The following is a 19,523-nucleotide window of genomic DNA, read 5'->3' on the forward strand; positions in this document are numbered from 1 at the left end:
TAAGAGGGGTATGGGAGGGGGGATCAGTTCCCTGATCAATTCTGAACCCTACTTCGCTTTGGTGTCTGGCCCACCTAGTAGTGCATGGGCAAGGGGGATCAATGCACCCTGCACCCGTGGTCCAAGCAGAGAAGATTCTGGTGTAACCGCAGGGGTGGCCAGATTCTGCTGCAGCTGCCACCACAGGTCCATTCCTCCCAACCCCTCCCCATCTCCCCTGGACCACCACACATACCTACCCGATGCCCCTGGTTCTCCTGACTGTGTGGAGCTGTGGCTAGCCGGCACAGCTGATGGGTGCCCAGGACTGATGTGTGCGTCCTTCCTCTGGGCCTGAGTCATCAGAGAAGGGGGGGGAAGGCAGGTAGTGGGTCGCCCAGGCTGTGGCTCCTGTGCAGAGAACACCATGTGAGGGCCCATGTGCTGGGCTACCGTCTGCTGGGTCAAGGTCAGAGGTTGTGGTGGCTCCTGAAAGGTGGAGGACACCTCCTGGGAACCCATATCCTGCACCTTGATGTCTATGTCATCTTCAAGAGGAGACTGGATAGGCACCTGGCTGGGGTCTTATGACCCCTCCCACCCCCAGTGCTCCTTCTTGCCCATGGCAGGGGGTCGGACTAGATGATCTTCCTAGGTCCCTTCTGACTCATTGATGTCTGTTGTCAGAGCTTGCCTCCCTCTTCTGCATGCCACATGCCATAGTTTTGCTCAAGGGCAGAAACAAGTCCTGAAAGCAGATTTGCAGCTGGAGCTGGAGCTCTGCTCCCACATCCTGCAATGAAGCAGGGACCAGCAGCTTGTCTCCTCTGGGACCGGCACCAGCTACCATGCTTTTCCACTGCAGCCTGTGGTAATCTCTTCTTGAGCATATTTCTCTTTCTGTTGTGAGGTGACCCATCATTTGGAGGAGTCCCTGACACCAGATCCTCCTGCCCCCCATAGTGCCAAAAGTGTGTGGGGTTTCGGCAGCCCTGTGCATGGCGAGGATTGGGAAAACACCTAGTAAAAGGGCATGGTGTACTTTCAGGTCCCAGAATGCTTGTCGGCATCCCATACCTGGCTAAAATTGCTTTTCATCAGCTTCATCTTTGTGTGCAATTGCTTCCAGGCCCTGTTGTGGCCATGGATTTGTGTCTGCTGGACAATGCTCACATAGATGTCACTGTTATGGTGTCTTTTTCTATAGCTGCCATTAGATCTTTTCCTTGCTCTGGATGGCAATGAGATCCCTCACTCCCCCTACTCTCAGTTGTAACCATGGGTTTTGATGCTGGGGAGAGGGGAGAGCTGGTCCATTCATGGTCTGCAATGTAGCTGGTGGGACTATGCCAGCAGGGCTAGCAGGGCTGGCACCCTATGGCAGTGGCACTTGCACCCCAACCCTCTCCCCCATTGCCACTCCCTATCAGTTGCAGTGTCCAGCCTGGCAGGCACACTGACAGCCTGTGGCAATGGGCCTGGGGATGGGAACCAAGCCCCACTGCTGCAGGGTCTGTGCCTGGATCCCATCCGCAGGCCCAATGCCAATTCCTGACAGCACACGGGCCAGGTTAGGTGTTGCAACTTGCAAGGAACGGCATTGAGGTTGGGGGCGGGATCTGAGCCCCCAGCCCGAATCAGACACGACTTGGACCCCATCCCAGGTAGCTGGCCTGAACCCCCAGCCCACCTGCTGCTGCTACTGAATCTCTGGGCGGGGGCAGGGGAACAGCTGGGCAGCAACTGGAGGCTGGGGTGGGCCCAGCTGGCCCCATCCCAGCAGGAAAATATTCCCAGTGCCCCATGACACCAGCATGGAGGGGCACACTCCCTGCGCCAGCCCCCTCAACAGGGGACTGTCAACCAGCTCAGAGAGCCTGCCATTTCCCTGCGGTCCCGAGGACACATGTGCTCGCTCCCTCCTTCCATGGCTGCATAGGGTGGAGATTCTCTGCCTCCTTGTGGCAGACTAGGGGCAAGACAACTAGCCCTCCCAGGGAACTGTACAGAAGTTCCCTAAGGCGCTCTTAAGCAGAACACCTTAATCTACTACCTAATTAAACGAGGATTACTTTTTTGCATAATTGGCCATTTTTGAAGTGCTCTGCAGCCATGCACTTGTGTTTGGTCACAGCTGTAGAGCACTTTCAGGGGCCAGAGCAAGCAAAAATGTTCTACTTTGGTCTGTAGTTCTGTACATCCCAGCAACAGGGCACTGGTCCCTTCTCTCCCCAACTTCTTAGTGGGGGCACATGGTAGCACTGTGCTAGTTTGCAACGTGTTTTGGCCTGGTGCTGCGGGAGAGTTTGGGATGAATGATTAGTGGGATTCTCTGGTTGGATGCTTGCCTGAAAAGGTAGCAGTAAAATAGGAAAATGACCAGGAACAGCAACTGAAACAATAGTGTCTTGTGAAGCAATAGTGTCTTGTAGGGATATCACTACAAAGTAATGTTGGCATCAAGAAGCCCAGAGATGGGACAGGGAGGGAGAACACCAGTGGCTGGCCCTGAGAAACCTTATATATTGTAAGGAAAGCACCAGCAGGACTTTTACGCAGCTTAGAACTTCAGCCAGTTGCCAATGAAGAGCCCAAATATTAACACAACTTCCCTCTTTTCTTTTTTCCCCCAGGACCATGCAAATTTGCCATCTGACCTGAAGGCTTCTCCTGCCAAACCTGCCCCACACAGAAACCAAGTCTTGTCACCATCATAACTTGCTCATCCTGATCATGCACCTATGCCAGTCAGCAGCATCTGAGTTTTGCTGAACATAGTGGCAACGGCCACAGGTAAATAATGCCTTGTTTGTCCTCTACTCAGTCAAATTATCTCTCAGCAAAGGGTTGCTGTTGGCACAAGCAAATCTAAGAGTCGGTGGTGCCCTTCCTCTCTGTTTTGGGGTGGGACTGAACACGCTAGAGCAAGTGGAAGGCAAGATTGGTAGGGGGATTCTGTGTCCTCTGTTACATTTCTAGACCTGCATTGATACCTGTAAAAGTAAACAACAACGCTGGAAGGAAACATAATGGAGTCCCCGGCCCTGCACTGAATAAGCTCTCTTATTAAGACATGCAGGAGGGAGATGCCAGGAAAGTGGCTCTCTCCCCCAGGAGCCCTTCTTTCCGCAAAACTGCAGATACTCGAGGGAATACACCCCCCCACCCCATCTTTCCAGGGGTCAGGCATCCTCTCACAGGCATAGTCTAACAAACTGTAAGCCAGTTATATCCAACCGGCAGTTAGTAACATGCACCGTTATTAAATATCAAAAGAAGCATCATATGCTAAAACTTTTTCTCTGCCTGTGATGTCCTGGCTTCCTGACAGGGAATGGAGAATGTGCACATCTTGGTTTTTCAGGATTTTATGTGGACAAACATTAAAGATAAAACAGTTATTAATGTCATTGGCCAGTGACCCAAAGAACCCTTCCGTTGATCCTGAAGTGTTGCAAGTTGATCTTTTAGGCAAAGTTTTGTTGTTCACTTGTTCCTACTAATTATCCTCTACCTCAGGCTTTAACATGTCTCTTTGATGAGGCAGACAAGTGTAGTACACTGTAAGGCTTGTGTGTGGAGGGGGCTAGGAATCCTTTCCAATCTCTAGCCTGAGGATAAGTCTTTAAACAACTAAGTGTTGCTGCTGTCTCCAAGATACCTACTAAACTAAAACACAGATCAACTCACTTTGCACCTTGCAATTAAAGATAGACCCACCTACAGCATGGTCTGGAATATGTTGTTCAAATCTCTAACAAACTGAATCAAGACAAAGTGAGATGTAAAGCACTTTGAATTAGGATTTCATTTTTCAGACCTCTTCTTCAATTCATTTCTGGCCTGTTATACATTAGAACAACATCTTCACACTGCTATCCCCACCAGGTATGAGTTTGGAAGGCATTAATTTCACTTGTAAGAGGTACATCTCTGCTGCTGCTTCTGCTTCACCCTGTAGTGATTGTGGGGGCAGCCAGGGCTAAAAGGATTGAAGACAGAAAAAGTCGGTGTGTGAGGCCCTGGTCTTTATATGACCTGATGGGATTTAAAGACTCTTCTCCTTTCCTCCCACAAGGAGCAAGGGGTAAATCCTCTTCCTGGTCATGATGCAAGAGGATCTTCCAAGGAAACATTGGAGACTGCCCAGAAGCCCCGTCCCTGGGTTTTACTGTGATATGGGGAAATCTGGTCCATCCCGTTTCTCAAAAGCTGATGCAAAAATTCAGGAAAAGGGGAAGATAATGCAAGTATAAACAGAACATGCTTCATTCATAAAACACACATTTGGTAAGTAAAAGTAAAGATACGACTGCTTTATTAAACTGAAAAAGGGTATAATGTGTGGCAAGTCATTTAATAAAAATCAAAGCCAGAATGTATTTGTGAGCTGCCGGTAAGGGCAAAGTCCTCTCATTTATGTAGTGCTTTAGCAGCATGAAACCAAATGTCTCCCATTCTCCACAAAGTAAGGAATGTATTTCCATTTTTAAAGTTGCGGAGGGAGGAGCAGAGACAAAGTGGCTAATAAGGTCACCAAAAGGGCCCAAGACCAAGTCAATGGGAACCCAACTGTGAGGACAATGAGTGGAAGGCTTGCGTGTGTAAGACAGTAGATCTTGTTTTCTAAAAGTGCAGCTCTTGGGAGGAAATTATCACTGCTCCACTCGGAATAAAAAGCACGCGGATTTGCTCTTCAGAACAGTACAGCAATGGTCAATCATGGTTGATCTCATTTTGCTTCTCCCATTGAAAGAACAATGCCATGTCTTGGCTAGGATTGTACTGTAGCATACGAATACATTGCAGCTACTAGCAATGTTGACATGGTAGCCCATGTGATCTACCTTGGACCAGACACCAGCAGAAGTCCAGCCAGGGCAACACTGGGCTTCTTCCTGGGCACGTCTACATGTGCATTTATGTACTGTAATTACAGCGCATTAAATTTAGTACCTGTAATAACAGGTACTAAATGTGTTGTAATTGGTGCTACTGTGCAGTTGTGCCAGCTCACATCTTCTAGGGGATGCTAATGTGCAGTAGTCTAATTCCACTGCGCATTAGCACAGCATTCACTGCGATGCACTAATGTGCAGTAGAATTAGTTCACTGCACTTCTGGCATCTCATGTAGAGGCATCCTCTGAAAAGCAGAGTAAACTACAACATTTTGAACTTCCTGCTGCTGTGCCTAGGCAGTTTCCAGTATTTCAGCCACGTCAGACATTCCTAACCTCCACTGATAGTTTGCCATATAAACACCCTGTTTAATTATCCTACTCCAAAGGCACTTCTTGGCAACAAAGACAAAGCTTTAGACCAAAAACACACAATGGATTAAGTTTTTCTAATACAAGTTGTGGATAAGACACTGAATAGAAGGGTTTTGAAGAAGACAGCAGTGCATAATTCACAGGTGCCCAATGAGAAACTCCAGTAACCTTGGACCTAGTCTACACAATCTGTCATGTACTAGTTTGCCCATCAAAAGTGGCTGATTTTCTTAACTTTTTACAAATATACTAATATAACCCTTACCAGAAATGCAGCTATAGTGGTGAAATGGTACCTTGCATTCATGTATTTTATTCCTCTTACAATGAGGTAGAAGTGCCCTCATACTAAAACATTATACCCCTATTGTAGTGCAGCTAAAGCATTAACATTTTTTGCTTTTAGATAAGGCTTTCAGCATGAAGGCAGACAGATCAAGCTTTAGTTGCCATTAAGACTTTGGTAAAGTTTTCCCTTTGCTCTGTCCCAAGTAAACTCGTTAGTTTTACAATGATTACACGAGTGGACAGAAGGTGGCTTGTATTACATCCCTGCAGTTCCTGTGAGAGGCAACATAGACCTCACTTTGATAATAAGTTAGTGTGTAAGAGTGTCCTAACAGACAAGGCATTTGTTGTTGCATGTCATGTTTTGCAGCCAGCTACCCTCCTTCTGCTGCACAGACAATACTCCAAACTGTAAAATAAAAGTCTGAGACTCTAGAAAATATTTACTTCTCCAAACATCACATCAGGCAAAAGGTCTTTCCAAACCTATTGGACTTAACTGAGGCAGGTGACCTTGTTAGGGTGTCCAGGGAAAACATGGCTTCAGTAGTACAATTAAAAGAGCCACTGCATAATCAAAGTAATAGAAGCATATCACAAGAGCCAACCTGAATTAGCACCAGCTAGCCTACTAATAGTAACCTAAAGCTATTTGAAAGAAACAGCCCTGTAATATTTCTCCTCCCCACCAGCCTAATCAGCTGTACATGACTTAGTCTTCCCCGCCACAGAGATTGAGTAGAAGTTTTCTGTAGTCTCCTGAAGTGTCTCCCTGAAAAAGAAGTCATGTTGTTATTATTATTATTATTTTTATTAAGATTGGTCTTTTCATACTCTTAACATGTATGCATTAGCCTTGCTCAAGTCTCCTACCATGCAGGCACTGGTGTTTGTCCTTTGAAGCCATAACTGCTTGCTAGGCTAGGGGCAAGGGTGAAAGCAAAAACCAATCTTAGACATGGGCTGCATCTCACAGACCATGCGCAGAGGATGCAGGCCAGGTTAGGCACAAAAATGTAGAGTCCTCCAACGCCTTTTTCTCAGTTCTCTGAAGAAAAGAGAAGCTCTGCTGCAGCGGAGTGGAAAAGACTTCTAAACCATCCGAGCATAAAAGGCATAGATTCCCAGATGCACGACAGTGGATGAAGGACATTTGTGTGTGGGTAGGGCTTTGCTATAGGAATGCTTACTCTCTGGCTAGGGTATGCAAGCACTACAGCCTGGGTGCAAAGTATCTGACCTAACTGTGCAATATATATAATTATTTTAGGTGGTCTTAAAACACTAAAGGGAAAATGAGTGATTTTGCTGAACTAACCACATCAAAGATAATGTGATTAAGGAAGATATTTTGATCAGCAAGGTGATTTTTGTTGTAAGAGTAAGAAAAAAGTGTAAGATGAAGAGAATCACGTTCTGGGGAGCTACATTACCATCTTTTTATGCACAAATTTTATACATAAATGATTGTACATCTATGTAAAATTAATTAAAAACAACATAGAGCCTGGGCAGCCTACCAGTAAACTAATGCCATTCCGTTGCAGTTTCAGGTGATTTTGCTCATATGTTTAGACTCAGCTGCACTCTTGCAGTGGAGCCTAAGAGATTTAGGCACCTCTCTCCCTTAGGCTACTCTGCGAATCCCAGCCTTGGATTCTGGCAATGGAAAGTTTACCTTAATGAAGGAGTAGAGAGATTTCCCATACATCCTCTTGAATTCATTCCTGATGGGCACCATGTCTATCTCACAGCGAGACACCATCACTCGAATGAGAGTGTCATCATTTGTCCCCAAGCCCTTAAAGAAAAGGTAATATATGTATGGATAGTGAACATTATGGATAAGTCAATATTGGTTTTATCAGGGAGCATTTTTCTGGATTAATCCAATCATTTTGCAGTATGACAGTTCCCTATCAAGAGCATGTAACCAAATAAAGCCAGTTTATTCCATAATATCCTGGAAAAGGGGCTTCAATTAAATAAATCAGGTTGTCCCTATAATCCCACGTTTCTCCCTCCACCCCCCCACCTGGCAGCATACAGTTCTGCTGTTAAATTAGGTGCTTCCCTAAATTCCCCCTAAAATTCCACATATTCAAAAGCTATTTACCTTCATGGATTTATATAATCTTTCAGCAAAGTATGCAGATCTATTCCTTGTGCAGTTTACTGTAAAGAGAAGAGAAAAAGGGAATTCAGTTGAGCAGGAATTGGAAGGGGAAGGTTTTCTGTATTAAAAGTTTAGAGGCAAAGTAAATGGCCAAATGACTGGCTAAGGCTCCTATTCCACAGTTAGATGTGTCAGAAGTCTTTGAGGAGTGCAAAGGTCTGCCAGTAGATTAGGGAACAATAATGTGGCTAAAACATGTACAACTCTTTTTCAGAAGACCACAGAAACTCACAGAAGGCAAAAGTGTGATTTTAGGGGCCATTTGACAAACTGACCAACAGAGCAAGTATAACTCAAATACCCTTTGATTTACTGTCAAATTAAACCATACTGAACTGGAGTCTCCTCACCCATTGCAGGTCAACGAGTGTTTTAATGATGGTAATTATACTTTGTTAGAAGTGTCAGCCCCCTTAGCAAAAGTACACTGTGAAAGAGTGGATAGAAGCAGAATTTCTGTCACCTTATCCAGGGACGCACATCTCATGAAACCTATGTTTCAAGATGAATACTTTTGCTTTAGACAAGATGCCTAGGCAGAGTGTAATGTGTACATCCAGGCTTCCTTCTGTGCCTCCGTCTGTCATTTCCCCCCACAAGCTTTGTCAGCCTCTCCTTTCTCTCCTTCAGGATTTCCTTATGGTTATTAAATAAGCCAAACTTTATTCCCTAGCTTCTAATACAGGTGTCACAAGCTGTCATTTACTATGCTACTCCCCTGGTAATGTATGGAGTACTCAAACAATCCTAAATCTAGAGCCAGGACACTCACCCACAGCTAATAAGGCATCTTCAAAATCACCAGACATCTCAGATTTAATACTCTCTGTAATATCCTTATTGGATATTCTTCTGTATTCATCAAAAACTGGAGGAAGAAAACAAAGACATACTAATGCAGGGAAAATACTGACCAAGATTATTTTGTGCAACACAATGTACTGAACACCAAAGATCTGCTAGCAAGAGCTGCCTTTACACTCAGAAGAATTCAAGTTACTTTTTGAGTTACTATGTTCTGAAGCAGAAAACACCGTGATGAGAATCTATAATGCATGAGGGCTTTGAGGAAACACTTCTGCATGTCTAAAAATAAATGTGTATGAAAAGAAACCTGGAAAGTACTAAGCATCTTACCTTTTAGTAGGTGAGTCCTGTTTCTTGTACAGAGGACAGACAGGAATTGAGTCTCATCTGTCCCCCATTTCTTCTCCCCTGCTTCATAGAGGGACTAGAAAGAATCAGGAATGTAAAGTGAGGCTAAGTCTGGAAACCAAAATGAATTTAATAGCCACAAAGGCTGGCTTTGCACTTTCCAAAACACTTGGGCGTGGCAGGATCTGGATTTATCCCTAACATATGGGGGGGGTGAGCAGACCCCAGCACCAGAGAGGGGGCACCGCGACAGGTGAAGGGGGGTAAGCAGATCCCAGCGCCAGAGAGAGGGGGTGCCGTGACGGGCAGGGGGTGGATGAGCAACCTACAGTGTTTCAGGGAGACCCTCAGCACTGTGACTGAGCAGGATCTTGAGGGCAGCCTCACTATGCATCATTTATGACAGCAAGACATGGCAGGTGAGATCAGTAGGCACACATAGGGCAGAGCTTGCATGGTCACTGCCCTAGGGACATCACAGCCATCTCTGGGGTGGCAGTATCATGACACTCCTTAAAAATGCAATTGGTAAAGAGTCCAAGAGATTTTTCAAATACTCCCTGTGGTGCAAGGCAGATTCCTTTCAAAGAATACAAAGAGCTACTGACCTGTGCATCTTGCTGAGCAAGGCCTTCATCCACATAGTGTCCTTCATCCCTGTTTCCCTATAGAAACACAAGCGGCTTGTATTAGATTCAAGCTTAGCAAGTGACTAGTGGAAAGGAATCCAACACGCTTCCTGTTAAAAAGAAGCTACTGAAAGTACATAATGGAGATCTATTTGAAAAGTAGGGGTGCAATCATAAAGATTTTCTTGGCCAATACTGATAGCCAATGATTAACCAACCACACTGGCCAATGCTGATCCAGTAACCAATATTTAGTAATAGCAGGCATACACACTCACACACACACGCACCCCTCTGCCTGCACTGGCCTTCAGTGAGGAAGGGGGTGACCACCTTATTCCCACACATTGGCCCATCACCCACAGCCCTGCTCCCGCGCAGTCCGTGTTGCCATCCTGGGTGGACAGAGCAGACCCGAGCGCGGCACCCTGTGACTAGTCCCTGGTGCTCCCTGCCCCTCGCACTGCTCACCAGGACCCGTGGTCTGTTGTGGGCTTGGGCCAGCAGTGGGGCACAGGGACTGGACTACACTCGCCAGAGTGCTCCAGGCACACAGCTGTAATTATCAGCTACAATGACCAAGCAAAACCGATAACGTCATTTCTCTTTTTATCAATGCTGATCCAATAGCGAACCGATATCTCAGTGCACCCCAGTTGAAAAGCAGTTGTAACTATGCAATTTGTTAGTTGTCAGTGAGGACAAGGGGCTGTGGAGTATTACAAAATGGCTTGGTTTTTGATTTTTTTTTGTCTTTTTTTTCTCTTGTATCTCCTCTTGAAGTCAATGGGAGCTGCAGTGACTCCGTAGTTTTAAGGACAGCATGTGATCAGAAGTCTGCACTGCAGATCAGATCAATGCAACATACAGGGACAGAGAAGGGTGTTACAGGGAGATCGGCAGAGGAAGATGTTTTATCATCTTCAGTTGCAACAAGATGCTTGAGGAAGCTGCTGCAAACATGGGGACACAGGATCGGAGAGTGCACTGCAGAGCAGAAAGCTGGAGAAGAAAACTTCAGGAAAAGGATCAGGACTGCTGTTTGATACTGTCTGATTCTTCTTCATGTTAGCATATCTCTGATATGAAGTGTGCTGCTCCTGACCTGTGTAAGAGGCGGCAATCAGGTCTGGTGCATGCTCTGTACCTATAAAGCCTTAATCACAGGAACAAAGTGAGCACATATCTGAATATGCAACAGCAGTAAAAAATAGAGCATTTGTTACACTGGACTTACTGTTGCTAGAGACACCAACACTCTCTGGAACATGCCAGATGTATCGGAGGCAATGTCCTCTTCCAGGCTATTTCCATATACTAGTAAGAGAACACACATAAGCCCAGCATCAAGCACTATTCAGCTGAAAGACGGTGTTTTATCCTTGCTGAATCACAACCAGAGTTTTAAGATTCTGCATTTCCCCCTCAATTTCTGAACCTAAATTCCTAGGAATTTGGACCTGGACCTTATTCTACTTCCTTATCAACAGCACAGCCAACTTCAGGGGGAAGAAAATGAGTTTTCATGGGACTCTTGTACCTTTAGATCAATGTACATTGTGTATCACAATATTTAGCCAATGCTATTATGAGGATGAGACCTTTGCCGGCTGAGAAGTTAAACATCTGGCCAGACAACTCTTTGTAGGGAATGAGAGGAGGGGCTTTTCCTAGCGGTTTCTATAACTAAAACATAAGGATAAGTGTTTAAAGTTTTGTTTCAGGAAATCCCTCCTAAGCACGTGCTTAAATCCCACAGATTTATATAGTATTTCATGTGCTTAAGCAATTTCCAGAATCCAGGCATTAGTTAGGATCCTTTGCAGACTTTCTTCCATGCCCCCACCACAGATTGCTCTCCACACACTACCATTATAGCAGCCCACAGTTTATGGTACTTACGACGTCTGTAGGTATCACTAATGCGCCGGATTTCCTCATTAGAACGGGAAGCCAGAATTTCTATCAGGCAGCCTTCGTCTGTTCCTGCTCCCTACGCGAATTGCAGAGAAAAAGGATAATAATGAAAATTGCTTCAGTCTACTGGTAAACACAGATGGAGCATTTCAAGCAATGGAATGAGAATTTGCTTTCCAGAGTAAGAGGCCAGGTGCTAGCAAGCACCCCTCTTTGTACAGGACACTTCATTTTTCTGCCTCGATTCCTGTGCAATGGAAATAACATGCCAGGCTCTCCGTAAGAGGGTGGGATGCTTTTCTACAGAATCTCTGGATTCTGCAGGGTGCTGTTACATGGTTTGTGAAGAGGCAACGTAGCTGTTCCAGTGTTAAATCCAATTTTACAAAACAGCAGCAAGATAAAGGACTATTAAACAGCCCCATAGCATAGAAGGTATTTACATGCTGGTTTTTTAACTCCTTTGCTTTGTAATGCAATCATATGTTACAATGTTAGCTCCTTATTCACATTAGCATGAAACATGAACTACTGTGAGATCTCATTGTGCAGAAGTGATTACAGGTTAAATCACCAAATGATATTTGGCTCCCTTCTGTAGTTTTGAGCTGCCTTAGTGTCCCGCTGTGCTTTCCAGAAGCCTGTTACGTGACGTAACCAGAATTCATCACAAGGGTTCTGTCTCCATCCCTTTGCAGGGAAGGGAGAGTTGGATGGGGAATTTTCACCTGTCTCTGTCATCTTTTATTGGGGTTTTGTGTTCGTTTGTTGTACTAGCATTTTGGTAATATCAGCAAGGAGTGACAAACCTTCATGGCCCTTCTCAGTTCATGCACGTCATACAATGTGGTGGAGGTCATCAGTCCAACTATCGCCTTCTCAAAATTCCCACTCAGCTCAGATTTGAGGTCATCAATCAAATCCTGTGAAGCCAGTGACATGAGGGAGACGGAAGGTCCATAAGAGTAAAAAGCCCACAAACATTGCACAGCCCTCCTGGCAAAATCCCACCTTGGATGATTGCAGGCACCCTGCCTCCATACGCTCCTTGCATTCCACCACCAGAGAGGTGGGGGTTTTCCCCCTGCTCTCCCAGATTTCAACAGTTCAGCCATTCACATGCTAACCTGTGCATATGAACTTTCTGGCTCAGTTTTGTGTTTGCTAACTGCTCAGCACCTTGGAAAGAACCCAATGTGGCATCAAAAGAAGCCAGGCAAAATTAATAGGTACTTGAGAATTTGGCCTTCATAATCTGAACTGGAATCTGTTACCATCATCAATCTCTTTCAGTTGCTCTAGTGGTCAATGAACTTGGACAATGAACTAAACCCTTATTGCTACACAGATTTGATTTAGGCAGGGCAGGCAACAAGCAGGGTCAGAAGAGAATGATAACTTAGCTACGCTGCCTGAAAAGCCGGAGGCAACTTGGTCATTACAGAATTTCAGGAACCAGATGGGCTAAGTGTCACAGCAAAGATCATCTGCAGTATGATTTCTGGTTGGTCTTATAATCATACTGTCAGGAAATGCCAAAGGCCCCCCATAGGAAGAGAATAAGTGTTCAGGAAGCTTGTTCAGCCAGATTTCTGTTGTATTTTGAACGATGATCACAATGGCACTCAGACACCTTACAATGGTCCTTGGAGGAGCAGCTGTGCTGCAGTGAACACAAATTACACTAAGTTTCATGCCAAAGCCAGAAAAAGCCTGCACTTTCCTCCATCTTAAAGAATAGGGTGTCACTAATATCCCACTTCCGTTGTATAATCCAGGTTTCGCCAACAGCAATCCAATGCCAGTCGCAATTAAAAACAGACATCACCTACCCTGCCAATTGTGGATTTGTAGGTGATTAAAATTTGCTGGCGCTGGGGACCACTCCTATGGCTCAAGATATCGATGATGGTATCTTCATCTGTACCTGAGAAGGAAAAACCAGCAAGCCAGTGCTAGACTGTTAGGATGCAAAGCAAATAGGATACACTGAAGCAGGCCACTCTGTTCCCAATCTGATAAAAAACATGTTTTATCTTTCTCAAGCCTACTTATCCATATGCCTGGGGAACTGAATTTAAACCCATTCTGAAGACATGGCCTGTCTCTCTCTCGTCACTAGCTTAGAAGTACACTGGCCTTAAGATCTTCAGCATCCCTCCTTAAAAATAGATTTTATCATGACCTCCAGCTGTGTTACCAGTGGTTAAGATTAACTGTGATAGAAGCAGAGTCCTCCCAGGAATGGGAACTCCATGAAATGGTTACAAGATGAAGGAAGTGGCACTGTTAAAGTATTGTCTTGAGCTAGCATCCCCTCAGGGTGCAGAAAGAACTATTTTAGGAGCAAACAAAAGCTGGACCTAGAGTTCAGGTCAGTTCCCAGCCCTGCCACAGATTTCCTGTGCAACACTGGACCAGTCACTCGATTGCTCTCTGCCCCCCAGTTCCCCACCTGTTAGAACTGCAACAGCAATGCAGAATGGCTAAATGGCACTTCCTTACTTTGCAAGGTTATTGCAAAGAGACTCATTAATGTTTGTGAGTAACTAAGGGCGCCTATACATGAACAGTGAGGCTGCTCTGAACCGCTGTAATTACAGCGCTTTAGAACAGACTCAATTAATCGAGTCTGCTGGAGCATGGTAATTACCGCCCTCCAGCGTCTCATGTATCAGCATCCCTGCACTTCAAAATGGTGGTGGGGCGTTTTAACTAAAGCTCATTCAAGCTTTAGTTCAAGAGCCCCTGCTGCCATTTTGAAGTATGGGGATGCTGATACATGAGATGCTCCAGGCGCTTTTAATTAGAGTGGCTCCTGGAGCGGCTCTAATTAAAATGCCTGCCCACCCTCCCCCACTCCCAGAGCATGTGTATAAATGCCCAAAGGTGCAATAGTGGTGGTGGTAGTAGTAGTAGTAGTAGTTTATTTACAGCTTCTGCCAAACCGGTATAATAAAATGAACAATAATATATGGACAATTAAATAGCGTCTATACAAATCATTATTTTTACTAAAAACATACAATAAGGTTATCTGTTCTATTAGTCTGCAAAAAAATAGACGCTACAGTAATGGGAATAGTAAGTAAATATTTAGGCTGACAGGCAGGCCCCAGGTGAGTAAATATCCAAAAATTATACTTCCTGGAGCTGTGCTAATAGTACGGCCCTTTCCCAGCGCCTGGCATTGTATCTGGCCCCTATACGTTCCTCCCTGTCATTCCCTCTGGAGTGTGACCTATCTACAGCTTCCTGCGTTATGCCTGCCCAACAGCTTTCATGTTCCGCTCCAGGAAAGGTGCATTTTGTGAGTGAAGCAATCCCTACCCTGCGACTACAGCCAGCATAGAAATGCAGGTAGTTAAATTTCTGGGCTAGGGATCTGTAGCTGTGCAGCAACCTGGTGTTTTAAAAAACAAGATGGTTAGAAGCATCTGGGAAAAGAAAACACTCACCAAGTCCCTTCATGGCCTTCCTCAGTTTCTGTGAATCTTCCTCTGCACTGAAGTAGGTGGTTGCTTTGATTGTGCCCTGGTATCCAGCCTAAAAACAGAAAATAGCAGTTACTGAAGGCAGAAAAAAATGGGAAAATGTTGAGATGAAAAAAAAAATCATAGTTAAATAGATTTTCCTGGATGATGGTGATGGTGGTGGAACCCAGCCATGACACTTAGTTAATTTTACATTTAGATTGTGGTGGCAAAAGATGCTGCTCATCCACACAGAGGGACAGCAGAGATGAGCCCCCAAACCCTTAACGCCTTCCAGAAGAGACACTCACCCCTACAAGAGGCTTCCCTTCCAGGTGAGGATTAAGCCACATAGCGTGGCTAGCAGGGAGAAATATGCCCCGTTGCAACCTGGACTGTGCTTGTTCTAGGATTCAGTAAGGGAATTCAGTTTCTGAGCTGGCAGCCTGCACTTGTGTAAAGTCCAGTTGTGGTTGCTGCTGCTTCTGGTACCTGTCGTTTTCTGTGCAATGGTGACTGAAGCACTTTCCCCAGTAGTAAGCTATTCTATGGCACTTGTATAATGGTGTTTATATACTGTCCTTACACAAAGGGGAAACTGAGGCATGCAGAACTTTAGGAACCCCAATGAATCCATGAATTAATAGCAGAGTAGAGATTAGAGCCAGTTTCTTGTGACTTCTCTCCAGTGCTGTGCTTCCTGGAGCACCCAGTCTCATCTAAGGACCAGCTTCCCTTTGAGGTCAACAACAAAACTCCTCAGTAACTTAGACTGCCACATCCCGAGGCTTTTACCAATACATATAGGAATAGGTGGGGGGGACTAAGCTGCCAACCACAATGTACTAAGAGCATACACACATGCAGAATACACACATGAAATACCTAGTGACCTGTGCATTCCCTAACCTATCTTTGCGGTAATTTTCCACTTCCCCTTTTAAATTATTGGTCTAGGGATAATCCTTATTCTGCCCTAAGAAAATAAACCAGAGATAAGCACACTACCAGGGTGGCTAATAACCTTCCTGCTCTGTTAATCTAAGTAAATATCATTACACTATCTTCACTGATCTGACCTATGTGGGCACTGAACTAAGCTGGCACCACATGGTACCAGAAAGCAAATGCACTCACCATGGCTATAGCAGCTGGTTAATCTTTAAATGTCAGGGCTCCCAAGCAGGAGGTTATCTACAATAAAAAGAAATAGGAAAGTACAAAACAAGGAAGTGTCCTGGAAAATAATTAACAAAGATCCCCAACTCTGCTTCCACATCTACCGTAGGTAAATGGGGCTGGTACCGCCTGACACAGTAAGAGATATTGGAACCGCTTCATTTCGTTGAGGCAGGGTTAGGTGGCAGCCCAACAACATTCCTGCGAGGACAGATCATGTTAGTTGTTCAGGTAACTGCTGGAGCGCGAGTGGTACCAGACAAACAGCTCTCGTGACTGTTCAGGAGAGGGTTACAAATGACAGGAATGTTTGCAACTCTTTGGCATTTACAAACATCCAAGACTTCAAAAATCTGAATGAGCCATTCTGTACATCTGCTCATTTCCCATGAATGTAAAGACTGTGATTTTCAAATGAGCTGCAGGGAGCTGGACATTTTATCTGGAAGTTGGTGCTTACCTCCCTTGTCCAAGGGAGGGAAGTCTGGGTGCCGGTAATTGATGCCTTTTTAGTTCTCCCTAAAGAGCTCTATGGGGCAGGAAGTGTGTTTTTCTTCCATGTGAGGACAGAATCCAACAGAAGGGTGCATGGGCCATGACAGGGGTCTCTGCCACTGTTGTAACACAAGCAGTGAATAGGAGATGGTAGCATAACACCCAGCCAACACTTGAGAGAACAAACCAAAGTTAAAGAAACAGAGCTGAATCTTACAGTGAAGGTTCATTTCTTCTGAGCGCTGGGGTCTCAGTGTGGAGCAAAATAAAATGCCCAACTAATGATGATCTTGCTTGCAGTACTAGTAATCTGCCATATTCTCTCCATTCCTCATATGCAGAGAGGGATTAGACAAGATCATCAACTGGAGTTTAGTTTTAAACAAGCAGTCGGGTCTTGGGGAGAGGCCCCCCCCACCCAAAACATGAATCTGCACTTTCTAAAATTAGAGTTACAAAGCACTGCAGTGGGCATGGCAACGTCAACCAAGCCGTCATTACTACTCTGACTAACAGTTAGAGACTTAGCAGTTCAGAAGGCTAACTGGCCTGCTTAGGAAAGGCAGGATTGTTGCCCTGAGTCATTTCACATGACTGTGACAGGTCCATCCATGCTGTATAATTATGCTGTTCTGGGGTAGCTGAATTTCCCATGTGGTTTTTACAAGTGTATTTCTTGTGTATAGGCAGGCAAGTTCTTTGGGTAGATACAATACCTTGTGTGAAACAAACTAAATAGTAGGGGAAAAGTTCTTTCCACAATTTCGGGCACAAACACCCTTCTTCGGGCATTGTGTATAAATAGTTTGGTATGCAAAACTCTACAACTCTTGGTTCAGAGATGATAACTTCTATTAAACCAACTAAGAAACTGCAAAAAAAATATCTTTTTCTGCAAGCTTTCAGGCACACACACACTTCCTCAGGCTAAGGGAAAATATTTTGGTTGCACTCATGACCAGTGTCAGAGTTTCCGTCAGTCAAGTTCTTTATTGTATGTAGTTAGAACAAAAGAGAGACAAAGACTGTTTTATTCCTTCCCTTCCATTAACACAGTGGGCCCAGAAATCTGAAATGGGACAGGCCAATGATCAGGAAGATGTAAAAAGATCAAAATTATCAGAGCTATTTAGATGAGATGGTAAGGAAATTAATTCTGTTACAGAAGGGGCCTAGTTAAAATCTTGCTTTCTGTGAACTGCTGATGGAGCTGAGGCTCCAGTTCAGTAAGTTACTTAAAAACTTGCTTGAAGTTGAGCTCCAAAATTGTCGTACTGACTTTGCTTATACTATTTCGTAATCTGGAGCCTGATTTTCTATTGTCCTGCATCTTATCCAATTCATGTATAATGGGCATAGCTACCATTGCTTTATTGACACTTGCACCTGCTTTGCATTGACACACCTGGCTTTTCCTGTTGCAAAGCAGTGGGCACTCAGCCCTTTAACATCCATTTCAATGTCCTCTCCGCTTGATTTCACTTGCAATTTTCTCTTTGGTTACATGAGTTTCTCTTTGGCAAAGCCAAATTCACTTTCAGTTCTTGGATGGCAGTTATTTCATGCAGAAAATATTGGCTTAAAAATCATGAAACATTCAATTGGTGGTAGGTTTGGTAGGACCAAAACATGCAAATGTACAGCCTAGGTTGGACTGATAATCCTTTTTAAAACCTGAGGTTTTCTAACTTCATTGCACTGCCCAGGCTGTTTGTTGACAGAAGCAGGACACTGAGGCTGGTGTTTGAATAGGTCAGTGGAAATAATGAAGGAGAACTTTATTTTACATAAACAAGGGGAGGGAGGAGGGATAGAGGATAAGCCTCAAACAAAGGAAACAGCACAGCAAACAAAGAATACAAGAAAGACACAAGCCCACAAAATTCAGGGCAAATGTTACTGCCGTTCCATTTATGCTGCTGTTAATTAGGGGGTGATTTAAGTCAGTGAGGAGACCTATTTGAGAGAAGCCATGCATGCTGATCTTTTTTTTTTTCCTGCATTACCAATTATCAATTTTAGGGCCTGGTATTAAATCCAAGTCACATGGGCATAAAATTCAACCCTCTTTTTGTGTCAGCAGCTCCCCACTACCCACTCTTGTCTACCCAAGCCTGCACCTTCATTAGAGATATACACATTAAAAAGTCAAAAGGCAGCAATCACCACAGGCAACACCTGTGCCACCACAGAAACCCTAGGGCACAATCCAGCCAATACTCTCATCCCTAATTATCTTCATTGCCCCATGAACAGCCTCACTTGAGATGTGAAACAGATGTGCATGTTCATCTGGATGCTCTCCTGCAGTTTAGTGTATAGCAAAATACGAGGGGCATCCGCTTGCTATTAATGTGATGCGAGAGGCAAGGATTCCTTAGGGCAGTATGTTGTATTGGACCAACCACCACCTCTAACCACACTCCTGCCACCATGGAGAAAACAAGCAGTGATAACACATCAGACTGGACACCTCCCAGCAGATTTAACCACATACTGGACTGTTACAGAGAATCTTAGAGAAGCCAGGCTGGAAGAGACCTCCAGAGGTCATCTAATCCAGTGGTTATCAACATGTTTCGGACCAGGGCCCATTTGTAAACATCAATGGTCAGTCCTGACTCGGTGCTTCTCACTCCTGACCCACTGCCCCCCACCCTCGGCCCCCAGCCCCACAGCGTATGGGGTAGGCAGTGTGTGTGTGTGGAGCATGGTGGGCCTGAAACCATGGTTTCCCATGTTTTTCTCCTTTAAAGGAGAATTCATTTTTAAAGTTTGTTCACAACCGTTTCATATGCACCTTGTCATACATCCATAGGTGCATCTCTAGCAGGGACAAGGAGGTGATCCTCCCCCTCTATGCGGCACTGGTCAGGCCACAGCTGGAGTACTGCGTCCAGTTCTGGGCGCCGCACTGCAGGAGGGATGTGGACAACATGGAGAGGGTCCAGAGGAGG

General features: G+C 44.9%; 1 protein-coding gene and 1 long non-coding RNA gene across 3 annotated transcripts in view; one reads left to right on the forward strand and one right to left on the reverse strand.

The window, feature by feature from the left end:
- Positions 1–2,396: 2,396 nt before the first annotated feature.
- On the forward strand, positions 2,397–4,499 carry LOC109317326. Its single transcript, XR_002103030.1, has 2 exons — positions 2,397–2,772; positions 4,058–4,499. It is a non-coding gene; the product is annotated as an uncharacterized LOC109317326 (long non-coding RNA).
- Positions 4,500–5,107: 608 nt separating this feature from the next.
- LOC109317323 (annexin A4-like) overlaps positions 5,108–19,523 on the reverse strand; it is a 15,720-nt gene continuing 1,304 nt past the window's right edge. Inside the window, exons 1-13 of one of the 2 annotated variants that reach the window (XM_019545923.1) lie at positions 16,784–16,858; positions 16,030–16,086; positions 14,878–14,965; positions 13,252–13,346; positions 12,229–12,342; positions 11,405–11,495; positions 10,740–10,819; positions 9,482–9,538; positions 8,856–8,949; positions 8,491–8,586; positions 7,659–7,717; positions 7,221–7,343; positions 5,108–6,314 (exon numbers count right to left, since the gene is read on the reverse strand). In XM_019545923.1, the coding sequence (XP_019401468.1) occupies positions 6,255–6,314; positions 7,221–7,343; positions 7,659–7,717; positions 8,491–8,586; positions 8,856–8,949; positions 9,482–9,538; positions 10,740–10,819; positions 11,405–11,495; positions 12,229–12,342; positions 13,252–13,346; positions 14,878–14,965; positions 16,030–16,032 (960 nt within the window). In that variant the 5' untranslated portion in view covers positions 16,033–16,086; positions 16,784–16,858 and the 3' untranslated portion in view covers positions 5,108–6,254. Of the gene's footprint in view, positions 6,315–7,220; positions 7,344–7,658; positions 7,718–8,490; positions 8,587–8,855; positions 8,950–9,481; positions 9,539–10,739; positions 10,820–11,404; positions 11,496–12,228; positions 12,343–13,251; positions 13,347–14,877; positions 14,966–16,029; positions 16,087–16,783; positions 16,859–19,523 lie in introns of those variants that run through there. The other variant, XM_019545922.1, reaches the window with a different exon arrangement.

Source organism: Crocodylus porosus, unplaced genomic scaffold, assembly GCF_001723895.1.
Source record: "Crocodylus porosus isolate Cpor-Errol unplaced genomic scaffold, CroPor_comp1, whole genome shotgun sequence".
Classification (NCBI taxonomy): domain Eukaryota; kingdom Metazoa; phylum Chordata; order Crocodylia; family Crocodylidae; genus Crocodylus; species Crocodylus porosus.